At 51.4% G+C, this 18,523-nt stretch overlaps 1 protein-coding gene across 1 annotated transcript in view; it reads right to left on the bottom strand.

Annotated features, from left to right (window-relative positions):
- Positions 1–1,500: 1,500 nt before the first annotated feature.
- Chst3 (carbohydrate sulfotransferase 3) overlaps positions 1,501–18,523 on the bottom strand; it is a 38,879-nt gene continuing 21,856 nt past the window's right edge. The window contains exons 2-3 of the mRNA XM_052744915.1: positions 7,531–7,768; positions 1,501–6,347 (exon numbers count right to left, since the gene is read on the bottom strand). Coding sequence (XP_052600875.1) covers positions 5,063–6,347; positions 7,531–7,679 — 1,434 coding nt within the window. The 5' untranslated portion in view covers positions 7,680–7,768 and the 3' untranslated portion in view covers positions 1,501–5,062. The remainder of the gene's footprint in view (positions 6,348–7,530; positions 7,769–18,523) is intronic.

The raw sequence follows: 18,523 nt of genomic DNA, 5'->3' as shown, positions 1-18,523 counted from the left end.
TGGGGTGAGGGGAAGGAGGGGGTGTGTGTGCAGAAAGAGGCTTCTGGCCATGCTGGTGGCTGAGGGTGGTGGGTGGGTGGGTGTCTAAACCTCGTTACTGTGATTAAGCCAATTTGTTTCTGTAGGGATCGTTTGTGGCAGGAAGCCCAGCCCGGGTTTAAGTTGACTGTATCCAGTTCCCAGAGCAGATGGGCCAGTGATAGCCGTCTTGGAGGGGGAATCTTCAGTTTTGGGTGTGATTGTGCAGGTTGGATGGAAATGGTTTAATTTGCTAAGGTCTGGACTGGGGAAAATAAGGAGACGGGAGATTGAGTTTTGGGAGGCAGGGAGGTCCCATCCATTCATGTTGTACCTCACCAGCGTCACTCTTCTGGAGCCACTGTCCTGGGGTTCAACACTCTTTCACCTCTCCACAGCTGCCCCCAAGCTCCTAGGCCCCCAAACTCCCCCAGATTGCTCTTCCTGTGTCCCAACATGAACTTCCCCTTCTCCCTGGGGAAACATCTGTTTCATCCAGGAGCATCTCACGAGGCAAGAGGGCTTGCCAGTCTCTGCGTCCAGAACGCCCTCGGATGCCCAGGAGTGGGTCATTACTTGGAATGTGGGACTGGGAAGAGGTAGGACCTTTAAGAGGTGGGGCCCGGTGGGAGGTCTTTAGATCATTGAGAGTGCACTTGAAGGGGACAGTGGGTCCCAGCCCCTTCTTTTATTTTCATGTTCTGACCATGATGTAATGGTTTGGCCCATAGACTAAAATGTTCCAAACTTATGAACCAAAACAAACCTTACAAAGTAGTCACTTCATAAGCTGACCACCTTAGGTGTGTGTTCTAGTAACAGAAAACCGACTTACATAGGGCTGACATCTAAGTCACACCAAGGTCATTATGGCAGAGACACTCAGCTGCCACTTGAAGGGACTCCACTACATTCCTCAGATGAAAAGGTTTTTAGGCATCTTCTCATGGGGTTGTTGAAGTTTGTTGAAGGCAGAATGAAGCCTCAAGTAGTCTCTTGGCTGTTAAAAGGGTGAATCAATCCTTTAACTGCCTTTTAAATCCCTAACAAAGCTTTTGGTGACAACGTTTGTGGGCAGTTACACATTTCATCCCTAAATGAGAGTGAACCCAGATAAGAAAATTGACTTGTCCAAGGTCAGACTGTGACAAAGCTGGGCCTTGTCACCAGGTCCTCTGATAGTGGGTCAATGCTCCTGTCTCCACCCCATAATATCTGAGTGTCTCAGATGTCATGATTCCATCTGGCGCCACCCGCCAAGCAGGGTCACCAGACCCACCATCCTGGGACCATAAAAAACATTCTTAAGGCCCTGATACCTATGTTTACCCATACTCCTCTTGGGCCCCTGGCCCTTGGGAGTGGGTGGGGAAAGCTTCATGATGTAAGCCACAGCTTTCTCCCTGCTGTGAATGGTTTTTCTTCTGTTCATTTTTATGACTCAATTACCACTGAGAACAAAAGGCAAGAATCACTACGGAATTCACTGCATGTTCGTTTTTAATTAAATAAGTCAGGCAGGTCACCAGGAGGAGAGTTTCACATTCTAGTCCACGATGCAGACTCTGCACACAGGGTTGTCAGCTCTCAGAGTGACAGAATGGGGCATCAGAGCATTATCTGTGGCCACAACGAGAGCATCTGGGTCAGTGACAGAGAGAGGCTGCGTCTGTGTGTGGACTCACTGGAGGCAGAACAGAATGCACCCCCCCTACACACACACACACACACACACACACACACACACACACACACACACACACAAGCATATTCTTCTGATGTGTGTGTGTGGCATGAGAATCGTTCCTATTATTAATGTCACAATTATTTGAACTTCTTGACGAGGGTACAGTTTGGGGTCCTGTTTCTTCCTTCCACAAGATAAAGTCATGTTGCAGTGCACACGACATTGTCAATGTCCTGAGAAGTCCCAAAGGTCCACTGTAGGGGTCTGTCCTCAGAGAGCTGAGATGCGGAGGCCTTAGCCCCTGGGACAGAGAGAGAAGGAAACTCCCAGCTTAACACCCCCCCACACTCACATGTGGTGCAGAGAAGGGAACGTGGCCTGCATGGGGGGCATGGAGAGAAGATATCTGCACCCCTGAGCCTGCCCACAACATCCTGTCCCCATCAAGTACCAAGAGCTGGTGTCCCTTCAACCCCAAGTAGGATCCAGTCTTCTACACACTTGTTCTCAGATTGTCAGAATCTAGAGCAGAGGGTCGATTGACTCTGAAGTTCACCTATGCTTGGGACCCAGCAGCTGAGCAGGAAGATAACCCCCAAGTATGGGGAGTGTCCTGCCACTGTCCCTTCCGCACGCCAGTGCCTGCCTGCTTCCGTGCTACACATCCAGTGTCTGTCATACTCTATCACCGGCTCAGTCCTGGGCCCTGACATGCCAGATGTAGCAATTGTCCAGGAAGATCAGTGTGGCAACCAACCCCCACTGCAGAAGTTCCAAGGCTAGCCTGGGGTCTATACCTCGGCTTGCACAGGGAGGGAAGAGCTTCTGCCCTGGGGAACCTAACTGCTTAGTCAAGAGGGCTCTGCACCAGCCTCCCTTCCCTCGGCCACATGGTGGGGCTTACAAGGGATTTTCAGGCGACCTGTTCGGGAGCAGGAGTGCAGGCTGCTCTGGACACTCAGACACTAGGCTGGGGCTTTAGATGTCTTATAGAGTCTGACCTCTGAATCCATATGTAGCTGCACCTTGAACTTTTGGTCTCCAGCCTCTATTTCCTGAGTGCTGGGATTACATGCATGCCATCACGTGCCGAGCTGATGTGCAGAGAACTTAAACCAGGGCTTCGTACACACGAGACAAACACTGGAATCCGGGCCACAGACCTAGGGCCCACGGTGGCTTCCGAGAGTTATCCCACATGGAGTTCACACAGAAAAGCATTTAGGTCCCTGCTGTGGATATCGTTCTGTATAAATAAAACACTGATTGGCCCGTGGCCAGGCAGGAAGGATAGGCGGGACAAGCAGAGAAGAGAATTCTGGAAAGTGAAAGGCTGAGGCAGAGAGACACTGCCAGCCGCCGCCATGGCAAGCAGCATGTGAAGATGCCGGTAAGCCACGAGTCACGTGGCAAGGTATAGATGTATAGAAATGGGTTAATTGAAGATGTAAGAACAGTTAGCAAGAAGCCTGAGCCATTAGGCCAAACAGTTTAAATAATATAAGCGTCGATGTGTTTATTTTATAAGTGGGCTGTCGGACTGCCAGGGCTTGGGGGACCCGGAGAGAAAACTCTCCAGCTACAGGTCCCTAGGGGGCTCTGAGTGACTCTGATTCTCCTAGGGGAGGTCCCCTCCTTCTGGTCTACCCTTTCACCAGGAGCCAGTGCTCCCTGCTGGTATCAGCCTCAATCAGCACTGAATAGTGCTTCTACAGAAACAAAGCCCCAAACAGCTATAAAACAAAAACAGCACTAAGCCATAAATAACTTAGAAAACCCCAATAAAATACCCACCTATTTCCAGATGAGCATGCCTCTTCCCAGAGCCCTAAAGTAGACATTCCTTGCAGACACTAGCTGTAACCATGGCAACCTGAGGGCTGACCTGGGGCACCTAGGCGGGAAATGACAGGCTGCTCAGGGAAGCTGAGTCCTGGCGTGGGCTTTCCCCTGCAGAGCACTCTGAACTTTGGCTGGCTCTAGATGAGGCCTGGCTGGAAACAGTAGGCCTATGAGCTGTCTTTTGCTTTCAGCGATGGAAGCTGGGGCCTGCTGGTTAGGCCTCAGGCGGCCTTCAAGGTGAGTGAGCAGGATGGGGGTCTTTGGACTGCAGTCATGTGAAGGTAGGCCATGCCATCTCTAAATATTCTGCTTCCCAGCTGTGGCGTGTGGATGGATCGGAGGAGGTAGCTATGGCAACCCCAGATGCTTAGCAGTGGTTCACAGACCCATCATTCCCTTCCAGCTCTGGGCAAAGTGTCATTGTCCTTACATATGCTCTCTCACCACGTAACCCTAAAAATGTAATTTAGGGCTCCTGTTTAGATATGTGGTACAGAAAAACAAAAACAAAAACAAACAATTAAAAAAACCACTGTGAGCAAAAACAATGGGGAAACTTTCTATATTAGTGTGTGTGTGTGAGACTGTGTGTGTGTGTGTGTGTGAGACTGTGAGTGTGTGTGACTGAGTATGTATATGTGTGAGTGTGTGTGTGAGAGTGTGTGTGAGAGAGAGTTTAAGATGCTTTTCTGTCTCTCTTAATGCTGTACACACATGTATGTCTTATTTTTCCTTATTTTTGTAGTGCTAGGATCAAACCCAGGGCCTTGTGCATGAGACCTCAGTGGCTTTACCACTGAGCCACACCCCCAGCCTTGCATGGTCTCTATGTGCACTTTCTGTGTCTTGTTCCAGCCAAGCTGATATCCATGAAGAACCAGAAAGGCTAATCAGACCATTTTGTATCAGTTGGTAAACAGCCGTTGTCCCCGCAGGAGCTTTCAAATGTCCCCTTCCTCATCCCAGGCTGCCCTCCTCCTGCCAAGGACTCAGTCAGATCCCCAGGCTTTTCTGACTCAGAGAGGAAAAGGTTAACACTCAATATAGTAGGAGATCTGAGTGACTGGAGAGGGCGACGCCCTTCTGGTTGTTAAATATTTGAACTCTGGCCCACACAGCCTACAGGCCTTTGTGTGTTCCATATATGTTTCTGTGACAGTGTGAGACAGAGCCCGGGAAGTGTGCCCATCCATACACAAGAACCTGCCTGGGCCTGCTTGGGACACTGTAGGTCATAAGGTGTGTGGGAATGACCAGTACCACCAAGGAGACAGGGTACTGCTGTTCTCAGTGGAGCCCCCAAGGTCCTAGCTGAGCCTGTGCTGGGGAAACCACCTGGCCGGAGGCCTACAGCTACAGCCAGGGCCTATGTTCCAGCCAGGGCCTATGTTCCCATCACCGCTCCCCATTTTGACTCCCTGCCAGGGCTGTGTCTCACTGCCAGGCTGGGTGTGAGGGAAGCAGGGCCAGCATTTCACGAGAAGGGATTCCCAGGGTCCCCCCGCGCATCCCCCACTACGTGACCCAGAAGGTGCCCCGCTCCTCCAGCAGGCTGATGGAGCGGTTGGTGAGCGAGGCGGCATCCCTGGCCAGCTTGTAGCCGAAGAGGCGCATGGCCGGGCCGCAGGCAGCCTGCACCACCTGTGCCAGCTTGAAGGGCATGCTGAAGCGCCACTTCTCGAACTGCTCCGAGGAGTTCTTCTGGGTGGAATAGACGTCGCTGCTGTCGCGGGCCGCTTGTGTGTTCTTCTGGATCCAGTCCTCCACCTGTGGAGTCAGGGGGATGCCCGCGAAGCTGTACATCTCTCTGGCCTTTTGCAGCGGCCTGCGCGCCACGTCCTCGTAGCGAACCAGCATGTAGCGACCGCGCAGCCAGGCGGGCTGCTGCAAGCCCAGCTCTGCAGACAGGCGGATGCTCTCACAGTTGCCCTGCAACCGCTGCACTTCATCCTCGCTCAGCCGGTCCTGCCCCTCTGCCAGCCACTTCTTCCAGCTCTCGTACTTGCCCGAGAAGGCCACTATGCGTGAGGCCAGCACGGCCCGAGGGTCGCGCACTAGCTGGATGACTCGCAAGTCCAGCCTGGGGTCCTCGGCCAGCGGTTGCAGGAACTCCAGCTGCCGGATGCGCACGGCCTTGAGGGCCATGTGGTCCTTACGCCGGCAGGCCTCTGCCGCCAAGGTCACATTGAGTGGCCCGCAGCGACGGTTCCTGCAGTGGTACTTCTCGAAGACCTTCTTGACGAAGGGCGTGCACACTGGATCCTCGCAGAGCGAGCGGCTGGATCCCCGGCGGAACAGGAACTGAGTCAAGTGGTCCTCGGGCGGCGGGCTGATGAAGGGCTCCAGCACATACAGGTCACACAGCAACAGCTGCTTGAGGACATCCCGGTAGACCAGCGCGGAGCCCGCGGCGCTGGCGCCCCCCTGCTGGAAGAACACGGTCCGCTCGATGTGCCACAGCGGCTCGAAGAGGTAGAAGATATTGCCCTGCTGGTTGAAGAACTCGCCCACGAACGAGGAGCCCGTGCGGGTGGTGGCCATGAGGAGCACGTGGCGCCGGTGCCCTGCTCCAGCCTGCTGGGACGGCTTCTCCACTGCAGCCTCCTGCCCCTGGGCCTCCATCACTGGCTCCGCACCCAGCTGCAGGCTGAGGTTCCTCAGGCGGCTCTGCAGCTCGGAGAAGGCGGAATCCAACTCGCTCAGGGACAAGAGAGATGCATTTTCTGATAAGAGCAAGGCTGGGTCGGTGCTGTTGGCATCTGCCACAAATTGAGGGATCTGCTTCAGCTTGTCCGAGACCCTGAGTAGGGGGTAAAGGGACAAGGTCTGTGACTGATTTGGGAGGCCAGCCCCTGTACTAGTCTAAATAGCCTTAGCTGGGTCTCTCCTGAGCAGGCCCAGAGGCTAAGGACTGGGTGTGGTTTCTTTGGCAGAAACCCAGGAGTGACTCAGTGGAAAGTAAAGCGGTTCATGATGGCTTCACACGGGCCCACTTTCACTAAAGAACTCGGGCACTTGGCCCTCTGATACGTCTGGCTTGTCTGGTACAAGTCAGTAGCAGTTTTCATGAGAGTTACAAGGTATGCAACAGGCACCAGCTGATGTATCTCCAGTCCTCAACCTACCCTCCTTGGCCGAGGCTGTTAGGCAGGGCTTTGAATCCGGGAGGTCAGGACTAAGACATGGTTCTGTGTCTAGCAGGTCCATCTCACACAGCAATACAATGCCAAGTCAAGGAGTATGTAGCCTGTTGAGGGTCACTCCCCTGGAGCTGAATGATACACCACCTGGGCAGTTGCCCATGTTGGTACTACCCACCCAAGTGGCCGAGACCTGCTTCTCATGGGCTCACCTTCACTCCCGACATCAAGACTTGAGGAGGGGATATGTTGCTAAAGGGAGCCATGGTGCTAGAATAAAAACTACTTGGTCGGCCGGACGGTGATGGTGTACACCTTTAATCCTAGCACTCAGGAGGCGGAGCCAGGCAGATCTCTGTGAGTTTGAGGCTAGCCTGGTCTACAGAGCGAGATCCAGGACAGGCACCAAAAACTATGCAGAGAAACCCTGTCTCAAACAAACAAACAAACAAACAACAACAACAAAAAAAACTTGGTCATAATGGCAAAGACCGAACAGTGGCTATGTGGCAGGCCATGGGCAAAATGTGGTTACCTTTTCGCATGACTCTCTCCACAAGGTGGCATCGCCAGTCACAGATTATGGAGAACCACCTCGCCAAAGTGAAGTCTTTTGCCTAAGCTCTTGCAGCTGAGAAGGGACCATATGGGGGTGGGGGATGGGTGCCAGTCTAGGCTGCCCACGTCTCACTACTGTACACATGACGTCAGCCTAAGACACAGGAGGGGCCTGGTGACCACTTGTAGAAGGGACGTACTTCTTGATCTCCTGAAAACTCTAATGTCATCTCTGTCCTCAGGCCCCTCACCCTGATAAAGGAGACCCGTGGTGGAGTTCCTTACCTGGATATGATTTTATTTTCCTTTTCAATGAAGACAAAAACTATGACCACAAATGCCAAGAACAGGGCGTATTTGCCCCGAATCTTCAGGCTGTGTACAAAGTCCTGGGGCAAAATGAATCCTTTCTCCATGGGGAGAGGTGGTGCCATGGGGGCTCCTCAGGCTGGCTGCAGTCACTCAGCTCGGGGGCATGGCTTGGGACCCAACTCGTCCTCTTCCGGTGGGGGACACCCTCATCCTGTGGAGAGACAGGCACTCAGGGCATCCTTGTCTGTAAACAGGGAACAGAGATGTCTTCCCACCAACTTTTTTTTTTTTTTGGTTTTTCGAGACAGGGTTTCTCTGTGCAGCTTTGCGCCTTTCCTGGGACTCACTTGGTAGCCCAGGCTGGCCTCGAACTCACAGAGATCCGCCTGGCTCTGCCTCCCGAGTGCTGGGATTAAAGGCGTGCGCCACCACCGCCCGGCCTTCCCACCAACTTTTGAGGAGAGACCCCAGGTCCACTCTCAGAACCAGACTTGGGGTGATCTCACCTCTCTTTTGAGAGAGGCTCTCTCTACGTAGTCCAGGCTGGTCTGCACCTCTTTATCCACCTGCCCCAACCTCCTAAGAGCTGGGATTGCAGGTGTACTCCACCACACCTGGTTGGGGTTTCTTTAATAGGTTATTTAAAGGTCAGAGGCCAGCACTCTGGAGGGAAGACAGGAAGATCAGGAGTTCGAGACCTGCTTCAGCTACACAGTGCATTTGAGACTAGCCTTTTGATTCTGCCTCAAAACAAACACCAAAAAATAGGGGCTGAAGAGCTGGCTCAATGATGAAGAACACTCGATGTTCTTGCAGAGGACCCAGGTTCAGTTCCCAGCACCCCTAAGGCAGTTCACATCCATCTATAACTCCAGTTCCAAGGGATGTGATGTCCTCTTTGCCTCCATGGCCATGGCATGCATATGGTGCACAGACAGACAAGCAGGCAGAACACTCACACATAAAATAAATCTTAAAAAGTCCCCTGGTAAACAAACAAACAAACAAACAAAAAAACCCCACAGCTTCCAGCAGCTGTTATACTATCCAATAAACTTTGCTTGCTTTCCCTTAAAAACAAACAAAACAGCAGTAAAACACCCAACATGCTAACAAGGAGCCAACATGTGATAATACAGACCCGTAATCCCAGCACCTAGGAAGCTGAGGAACTTTTTTTTTTTTTAATTCAATGCTCATTTGAGCTACAGAGTTCTGCTGGGTTAGCCAACTGCACGATAAGACCTGAATGAATGAAGGAATGATAAACCCTTTTATCTACCCTATTTCCCCAAGTTTCTCGGTTGACCTCACGGGTTAAAGGCATGCACAGTCAAGCATCACAGGGGCCATCTAGACAAAGGAGAGCTTAAGCCACCGGTCCCCACAGATATCACGGAGCTGTGGAGCCACAGAATCCTGACCAGTGAATGACATCACGGCTACCAGCATCACATGCTGTGGTGATACTCATGTAAACTAACTTGCTGAGCTACCTGCCGTGCCAAAGCGTAACACAGGACTGTGGCTCAGTTGGGACAGCACTGACCTAACGTGCACAAAGGCTTTGATCCCTAGCACTGTGTAAAACCAGAAGTGGTGGCCCATAACCTGTCATCCCAGCATCCAGGAGCTGGAGGCAGGAGGATCGGAAGTTCAAGGTTATCTTCTTCTACAAGACACACAGGACGCTGTGCTGGAATAGCCTGTTGGTCTTGTGTTTCCGAGAGTCTCTGGGCTGCACAAAGAGATCAAAAGGAGTTGAAGATTGTGGCCCGGTGGCAGAGCACTTATGGTAAGGGTTCATTATAAAGGGCATGAGCAGGGGACATGACCCAGCTGTCCTCTCACTCCGGGGTCTAGCACCTTTGGCAAGATTTGTGGGTTGACCGGACCTGATGCTGGTAAATCTGTAATCCCAGCTACTCAGCTGGCGGGGGCAAGAGGATTGCATGTTCAAGGCCTGTCCGGTCAACTTGGTAAGACCGTGTCTCAAAAAAACAAAAAGTAAAAAGAGGACAAGGAATGAAGCCCAGTGACAAAGTGAGTGTCTGGCATGCTGGAGCCCCAGGTTCAATCCCAGGCACAAGCAGAAACGCAGTCAGGTTTAGGAGTTGGGCGGCTCTGATGACAAGTGTCTAGCCCTGTCTTTCCCCCCTTTTCCAGTGGCTTTTTCTACTTTGGAGTTGCTGACCCAACCTCCTCACCCTCACGGCAATGCAGTGTTGCCAGGAGCTTTCTGGCACTGCCAGGAAGAAGGAAGGCTGAAATGAGCAGAAATGAACAGGCTGGCGGCGGTTCCTTCGCCCACCCCTGGCAGGCTGTCCCCTATGTAGCCTTGAAGGCCCAACGGCCAGGTGGCTGGCCAGGAGAGGGAAGGATGTAGGATTTGGAGGTTAGTTGAGAGGACCCCAAAACCAGGAGTTCACAGGGTCATGAGGGGGAGAAAGCGAGCCCAGACTGGGACTCACTCAGCAAAGACCCGGACAGAGCTTGCCCTGCAGGATGCCCCATGTAAGAAGAGGTTTGTAAAATGGATGACATGTTGTGCCACCTCAGGTCCTGTGTCCCTTATGAGGCTGGAAGCCTCTGTTGTCTCCTCTCTTGTTGGCCTTCCCAGCATCTCCTACTCCATGGCTCTCGACTCTCACATCTCCCTGCCAAGGTGCCGCTACACGCCATCCCTCCTGTACGTCAGGGACAGTGGTGAAAGATGCCAGGATCCCATGCCCAGCCCAGCTCTGCCTGGGCACAGCTGATGATGGGACAGCATCCTCTACCCTGATGGACCAGCTCTCTGCCTGCTGGGTATAAACCGGAACAGTAAGAGATGGCGTGCAGCTTCCATTTGGTGAGGGCCATTGTGCACCAGGCCCTAGCAATGTTGGGAGTCTCCTGAGGGAGCAGAACCCAGCCTTGCTGCGTGGGAGATGGCAGTGGGTATCGGCCAGAACACATTCTCATTCACCACTCATGCCAATCTGCCAATCAGCCACACAGTTCTCAAGAGCATCATCCTCCTGCCGCATGCATACCTTCCCCTGGCCGTTGTCTCTCAGCCCTCTCCTTCTGCAATGTCCTTTTTTTCCTTCTTAAATAATACCCTGGGAGGGTCCTCAGTCACCTCCAGTGAGAGGGTGGCCCTTGCTGCATTTCATCCTGGGGACTGTACTGCCTAGCCCTCCCTCCAGCCCGTCTCTCTTCCCCTCCTGCCCTCTGGCCATTCTCTGTTGAAGCGTCCTCTGGGATGGCCTGGGTGCACTCTTCCTTCACTGTTTACTCTCTCCTTAGGCGATGGCAGCCCCCATTCCAGCACCTCACTCCTTTCTTCTGGACCCCGAGTACGGCTCTGTCTTCCAGTTCATTTCCGGTCCACATTCCACTCTCAAACTCTGCCCGCCTCCAACACACGGGGGCGCCTAGGAGCACCTGGTCACACCTGGGTGGATGGACACAGCTGAGGAGTGGGGCGCAACTCAGGACACCCAGCCCAGTACTCGGGGTAACTCTAGCTCCTGAAAACACTTCATGCACAACTCGGGGCAGAACACTAGCCCTCCGAGGCCCTGAGGATAGGAGCCACATCTCACTCCCAGCCTCTGTGGGCACCATCTGGCCCCAGCCCTTCCTGCTACTCCCCACCTGGGGGTGCATCCTGTCTGGTCTCTTCAAAGGCGTTCGTTCTTAATGAGTGCCGCAAGACCATTCTTCTTCCTCCAATAAGGCCCAGAGAAGCAAAAAACCCTATTCCTTCTTAGCATCCAGGGCTCGCTGCAACGATACCTCATCCAAGTCTTTACCTGTCCCCCCTCCCCGCCCCCTCCATTACTCTCCCTTTTTTCGTATGCTTTCTTTCTTTCCGGGATGCAAACATTCTCTTTCCACTGGGATGTCTCCAATGCCTTTGTGTTCCAGGTGAGGCTGGATAGAGGGACAGAAAAGCCAAGACAGCAGTGTGGGAAGAGGAAGGAGCCCCTCCTCCATGGGATCTAGTTTAGGGTTCTCATTCACGCTGCTGACAAAAATCAGTAAAGATTGCTACAGGCTCAAGACTCATTTGTCTAAGATATCTCAAAGGAAGAGTTTTAAACAACAAACAAGCCACACTTGATTAGAAACACAGGACTGAAGACCTTTGCAACTTTATCTGCCACAGACCTGAGCAATGCACTTCAGTTACTTCTTACGATTACATTTCATTTACAAATGAAAATTGTTTAAAATTTAAAAAAAAAAAAAACAAACCCCACCAGGCACGGCAGCGCCATGCCTGCACTTGTGAGGCAGAGGCAAGTGGATCTCTGAGTTCGAGGCTAGACTGAGTGAGCTACAGAGCTAGTTCCAGGACAGCCAGGGCTACACAGAGAAACCCTGTCTTGAAAAGTCAGAAGGAGGAGGAGGAAGGGGGAAGAGGAAGAAGAAGGAGGAGCAGAAGAAAAGAAAGACAGACAAAGAGAAAGAAAAGAAAAATCCATATTTTGGACACCATAGCATAAAGCCGTGAAGTCACACTAATTATTGATAAGGCACTGAACCCAGTCTCTTTCTGACCACTCATGCTTAGATTTAATGTGGGCACTCAACATGTTTTTTCACATTTCCATAATAAACCTTGTTCTGTTCCACAAGACTTGTTCTGAAATTATTTTTCTGAAATGTAGTCAATATCCCAGTTTCACCCTGGTGGAGGTCACGTAGGGGTAGGGGTGGGAGTGGGGGGTGGGGGGGGGTGGGGGGGGTGGGGGAGTGGGGGGGTGGGATGGGTGGGCGCATGAATAAATGGATGAATGGATGGATGAATGGATGGATGGATGCCCGTCCAACAATGCTTAGCCCACTGTAAGATGCTTAGACATTCTATGTTGACAGACAGTACCAGTGGAAAGAAGAATGCTCACTAGTCCCATGCATGAGTGAACCATGTGGGAGAGAGCACATTGGGCATGTGCAGTGGGCATGTGCTAGGATGCGGGGTAGGTAGGACCAAGGGCAAAACGTCACACTTCAGCCTTGCATCCTCATTTCTTGGGGACTTTCGGCTCAGGACTCTAACAGCTGTGTGTTTATGAGGGGAAGGGTGGGAAAGCCCCATGGCAACCGGTGATTTAGAAAGGGAGGGAGACAGCTGAGGTGGGCGAGCCTTGCCAAGCAGGGCACCAGCTTCTCTCTCCTCAGGGGTCTTTCCGCTCAGGCATCTCCTATGACTTGGCAAACCGCCTCACTGGAGAACTGGTTCCTCACTGAATGGCCTCCAGCCAGGCTCTTCCACTGAGACCCCTGATGGGTTGCAGTCCAGCCCTGCCTCTGTCCTTCGGGAGGGGTCCCAGCAAGGAGGCTGAGAGGGAAGCTCAGATAAGGGGCTGTGCTTTGCCAGACATTGCATCCGGCGCCAAGACTCCACTCCCCTCTCTCTGGGACCCAGAGCACGGCAGACAGCCTCAGCTGTTGCATGCCTGTATGCACAGCTTTTCCAAGTAGAAGAAAGGGGCCCCGTAGGCCAAGAGGAAGGATTGGCCCCTGTGAGAAAGTTGTGAGTCCACTTATGGAGGCCAGAAGGCTGATCCCTCTGTGTGGCCCAATCGGAAGGAGGCTTCTGTGAGAACTGTCCCTGAATCCCTCGAGAGTAGAGATAAGGGGTGGGTGCTGGGACTCTGCCAACCCACTGGTCAATCAGGATGGGGGAAAAGAAATACTCAAGTTACCTGTTTCGGATCAGCTGGGTTTGACCATGCACTGACCTGTCCAGGCTAGACCCTATTTCACACGGAAGCATCTAGAGATGGCCTGGGAAGGGCACACCCCCTCCCTAGCCTGCCCCGGTATCATGACTTTAGTTCTGACAGAACAGTACATGCTCAGAGGATGGTGGTGGCAAAGTGAGTGAAGGAAGAAGAGGAGGAACGAGAGGGTGAGGATGTGAGGGCGGATCCGGCCAGTGCTCCACATCTCAGGATCGTGGTATTGAAGCATCCCAGCATCCCATCCAGTACGCCAGCATCCCAGAACCTCAGCAACCTGGCCTCCCAGGGCTCCAGCTTCCTTCTCCAAAATGAACACACGTCCCCAGGCACAGTGCATGCCTACAATCCCAGCACGTGGGAAGTGGAGGCAGGATGACCAGGAGGTCAAGTGCACCCCCGACACACACAAAATAAACCAATGTTAAAGGAAAAAAAAAAAAGACAAAAAGAATGAGTCCTTTTACTGTGGTGATATATTGTGTACCCTAATAAAATTTGCTTGAAGATCAGAGGACAGAACAAGTCACCACATTAAACATAGATGTCAGGCAGTGGTGGCACACACTTTAATCCTAACACTGGGGAGGCAGAGATCCATCTGGATCTCTGAGTTCAAAGCCACCCTGGATTACATGAGATTGGTTCAGTCTAGGAGAGAAACAGAGCCAGGCAGTAGTGGGACACACCTTTAATCCCAGCACTTGAGATCTCATGCCTTTGCTTGGGAAGCACACACACCTTTAATCTCAGCACTAAGAAGGAAGTGATGGCTGGGCGGAGAAAGGTATATAAGGCGCGAGGAGACAAGAACTGAAGGCTTTTCAGGCTGAGGAGTCCTAGAGGTGAGACGTGGCAGCGGCTTGTTCCTTTGTCTCTCTGATCTTTCAGCATTTACCCCAATGTCTGGTCCAAATTTTTATTAAAAAAAAAAAAAATTTAGTGCCAGGCGGTGGTGGTGCATGCCTTTAATCCCAGCACTCGGGAGGCAGAGCCAGGAGGATCTCTGTGAGTTTGAGGCCAACCTGGTCTACAGAGCGAGATCTAGGACAGGCACCAAAACTACACAGAGAAACCCTGTCTTGCAAACAAACAAACAAACAAACAAAACATTTAGCAATTCAAGTTACAATTTCTTGTGTATATGCAACCACAGCCAAAGCCAAGACAGAAGAGCAGGAACAGTCAAAAGCAAAGGTGCTCACGTACTTATAAGGAGTACGGGCCTGAGCCCTGGTGGACTATGGAGCTAAGGGCTAGCCTGATGGAGCTATGAGGTAACCCTGGCAAACATCAGTCCAAGGCACCCCTCCGTCTCTCATGCTGGTGCATGGACATGGGAAGCACTCCTTCTACACCTCCACCCAACAGTCACAATTGCTTGGCGTGCAAGGCCTAGAAAGCAGTACCCCGCCCCGCCCCATTAGACCCAGCAACCTGCCATGAGCTAGCCAGTGAGGTGTGGTGACTGGTGCCCAGGCTGCCTTCAGCCGCACAGCAGGCAGCCTGGGGAGCAGTCTGCTCTATTCGAAACTAGCCCTGGACACCAGCCAGGCAAAGCAGTGAAATGTTCCACTAGAGGGAATCAGCTGCCACCCCTGGGGCTCAGCGTGCCGAGGCAGCTACAGAGATGCTGTTGACAATTCTCATACCTTTCGATGGTGCTAATTTTTTGACAATCACATGCTTGCCTCACTTTGAAAAATTTTGAACTTCAAAAAAAAGGCGTGGAGGATCATCCTAGGAGTGGTATGAGAAATGCAGGGACTGGGATGGGGATATAGCTCAGCTGGTAGGGTGCTTGTCTAACATGTATGAAGCCCTGGGTTCCATCCATAGTGCCCCATACAACTGGGCATTTGTGGCACAGGCATGTGATCCTAGCACTCAGAAAGTGGAGGCAGGAGGATCAAAAGTTCAAGATTATCAGGCTGCATCATGAATTTGAGACTGGCCTGAGATATAGGAGACTTTATAAACAAAACAAAAACAACCAACCAAACAAAACAGATGCCGAGTGCGGAAACGCCATTTGGAGCTCTTGCTACCCAGGAGGCGGGGGCAGGAAGGATCACTTCTGTCTGTGCACAGAGCATCCCTCTGGAAAGATAAAAGGGGTTCTGGCCGTGGATGGGTGGTGGTGGTGGAGTGTCTGCACTTAGTGCCAGGAAACTGGGCATTTAAAGTGGCGGTTGTTTGTTTGAAAGGATTTATCTGTTTTATTTTATGTATGTGCACGAATGTTTTGCTCACGTATATGTATGCGCATCGGGTGCATGCCTAGTACTTGCAGAGGTCAGAAGAGAGTGTCATAGTCCCTGGAACTGGAGTTACAGGTGGTTGTGAGTTGCTGTGTGGGTAGTAAGAACTGAATCCGGGTCCTAAAAGAGCAGCCAATGCCTCTCCTCCATCCCCTTAAAGGGGTGAGTTTTACGTTATGCCATGCATGTTTTGTTTGGCTAAATAAACTTATGGGCAAAGGCGTGAGAAGAACTAAGGACTCTGGGAGGGTCCCTACTCTTTCCTTGGATGGTGACCGTGGCTTCTGATGCCCCACGGCAGTAAGCACAGCTCCTGGCCTGTGGCAGCAATCAATAAATATCTGTGGAATGAATGCATGGACGTGTGTGGTGTATGGAATGTCAGCTCTTGCTTTTGGTATTCATCTTTTCTCCCCAGTGTGGACAGCGTATTGGGCACCTATAAGATGCTTGATTTGGGACTGGGGATGTAGCTGAGTTGGCAGAGTGTCTAGTGTGCATAAAGCCCTGGGTTCGACCCCTGGCACCTCATAAAACCAGGTGTGGTGGTGCACAGTTGCAATTTTTAGCACTTGGGAGGTAGAGGCAGGAGGATTAGAAATTGAAAGTCATCCTCCTCAGCATAGTGAATTTAAACCCAGCCTGGGCTACATGAAATGCTGTTTTAAAAAAAAAGGACTTGATTTAACTCTCCTGCAAGGAGAATATTGGTATAAAGCTCAGTGGAAGATGCTCATATTAGGGCACCGAAACAGAGACCTAAGGGTCTTCCAGTGGCCACAACTACAGCCATTTGTCTTTGTTTCTTTGGTTGGTTTTTGTTTATTTATTTATTTTTTTTAAAAAAGAGTCATAGTGAATGTCATCTGTCATCCTAGCACCCAAGAGACTGAGGCAGGAGGATTTCTGTGAACTTAAGGCCAGCCAGGGCTACATGGTGAGATCCTATCTTAGAGCAAATATCATGAACTCTCTCCCTCTCTCTCTCTCTCTCTCTCTCTCTCTCTCTCTCTCTCTCTCTCTCTCTCACACACACACACACACACACACACACACACACACACACAGAGTGCTGTGGGGGTGCTTTGGGATTCTTGCTTTTGTTTGCTATCTTCTGGGTGCAGAGCTAGTCCACTAAAGGTGACCCGGAAGGTGACCCGGAAGGTGACCTGGAAGGCAGAGCCCATTTGCTCTTCCAGCCATAGACATTTCCCTCTGGTTAGCAAACGAACTTTCCCATCCTTGAGCTTGGCATCCTGCTGCAGGACACTCTGCCATGACACCAGACCAAATTCCAACGGTCCTCTTGTTCCTGTGTGCAAACCTTCCATCCGAGAACATACACCCTGCACACTCAGCCTCAAGCTTTTAAGACCATAAGGCCCACACCATCACATTAACCTCAAGGTTAAGAACGGTCAAAGCCCAGAAGTTTGCAAAAGTTGGGGCAGAACACCAGTGGACAAGAGGCTCACTTTATCCCTCTCCTTATCCTTATCCACTTCTGGCCCTCACTTGGTACACGGTTCCCCGAAGGAGAGAGAGGAGGTGGACAGAGACAGCGCCTCAGAACTGCAAGGAAGATTCTTGCCAAGCCAGGCCGCAGTACAGCTGGCAAAGATTTCGACATGGCTAATTTTACATTGCCACTCACATGCCTTTATATGCTTTTATGAATAACAGCCAACATTTTTTAAAAATCTTGAGGCTTTCCCACAAATGGATTTTTGGGTTTGGGGAAATTTGGGGGCAAAGCCACCGGGGTGTGTCCTGATCATGAACACAATCTGCTCTGAATATTACAGCAGAGAACCATGGTGTGGTATGCAGCTGCTAGAGAAAGTATGGGAGGGCAAATTGGAGGCATGCCTGTATTAGTCAGGGTTCTCTAGAGGAACAGAATATATATATATATATCTCCCATATATGGGCTTTATATTAAAGTGGCTTACAGACTGTGATCCAGCTACTCCAACAAATGGCTGCCTACCAACGGAAAGTCCAAGAATCCAGTAGTTGTTCAGCCCACAAGCCTGGATGTCTCAGCTGGTCTACAGTATATACTGAAACCCTGAAGTCTCTGATGCCAGTGAAGGAACAGACTTGTCAGTGAGAGCGAGAGCAAGCAGGCAAAGAGCAAGAGCTTCCTCCTTCCACGTCCTTTACACACCCTGCCACCGGAAGGTGTGGCCCAGACTAAAGATGAAGCTTCCTGCCTCAAAAGATCCAGATGAAAGGTGGGTCTTCCCCCTTCAAATTATTTAATTAAAGCAAATCCCTCACAAGTGTTCGCTTGGGTTTTAGTTGATTCCAGATGTGGTCAAGTTGACAACCAAGAATGGCCATCACAGTCTCCCCCCCCCCACACACACACACTTGATGCCATTTCTTGGAATAGTCAGCAAAGAGCGAGACATCCTGGAGAACTCTGTGAGGGAAGTTCCAGGGGACCCACGGACACAGCCGCAGCATTCACCTGGTGCCTGTGTGCTCCTCCCCAGGGCCCCGCTTTGAGGCAGTGAAGACCATGTGGCTGGCTCTGGTCTGTGGGATATGGGCGAAAGTGACACAGGCCACTTCAAGGTCTGGTCCTTAAAATAATTCCACACATTCCCCAGAGACTGTGTTAAATGGTCGGCCATATGTTTGGATGGGCTTAGTTCAAGATGGAAGCAGCTGGATTCACGATGCTGTGGGAGAGCCAAATGTGATGTGTGAGAAAGATAAGCTTTTGCTGTGTTAAGGTACTCAGATTTAGGGTCTGATTGTTTCAGCAACAGACCCTGTCCCTTTCCTGGCTAATACAATGCTGATGGGGGTATCCTTCTGGAAGAACTGTTTGGCCAAAACAACATTATTTATACCATTATTATTGTAGTTTATTTATTGTTCTTATTATTGGAGATGAGAACAGAACCCAGGGCTTTGCACTTGCTAGACAAGCACTCTACCACTAAACTAACACCC

The sequence above is a fragment of the Peromyscus californicus genome, unplaced genomic scaffold (assembly GCF_007827085.1).
Source record: "Peromyscus californicus insignis strain IS unplaced genomic scaffold, ASM782708v3 Scaffold_19__1_contigs__length_69161282, whole genome shotgun sequence".
NCBI classification, from domain to species: Eukaryota; Metazoa; Chordata; class Mammalia; order Rodentia; family Cricetidae; genus Peromyscus; species Peromyscus californicus.
This window is presented reverse-complemented; position numbering and strand designations above follow the sequence as displayed.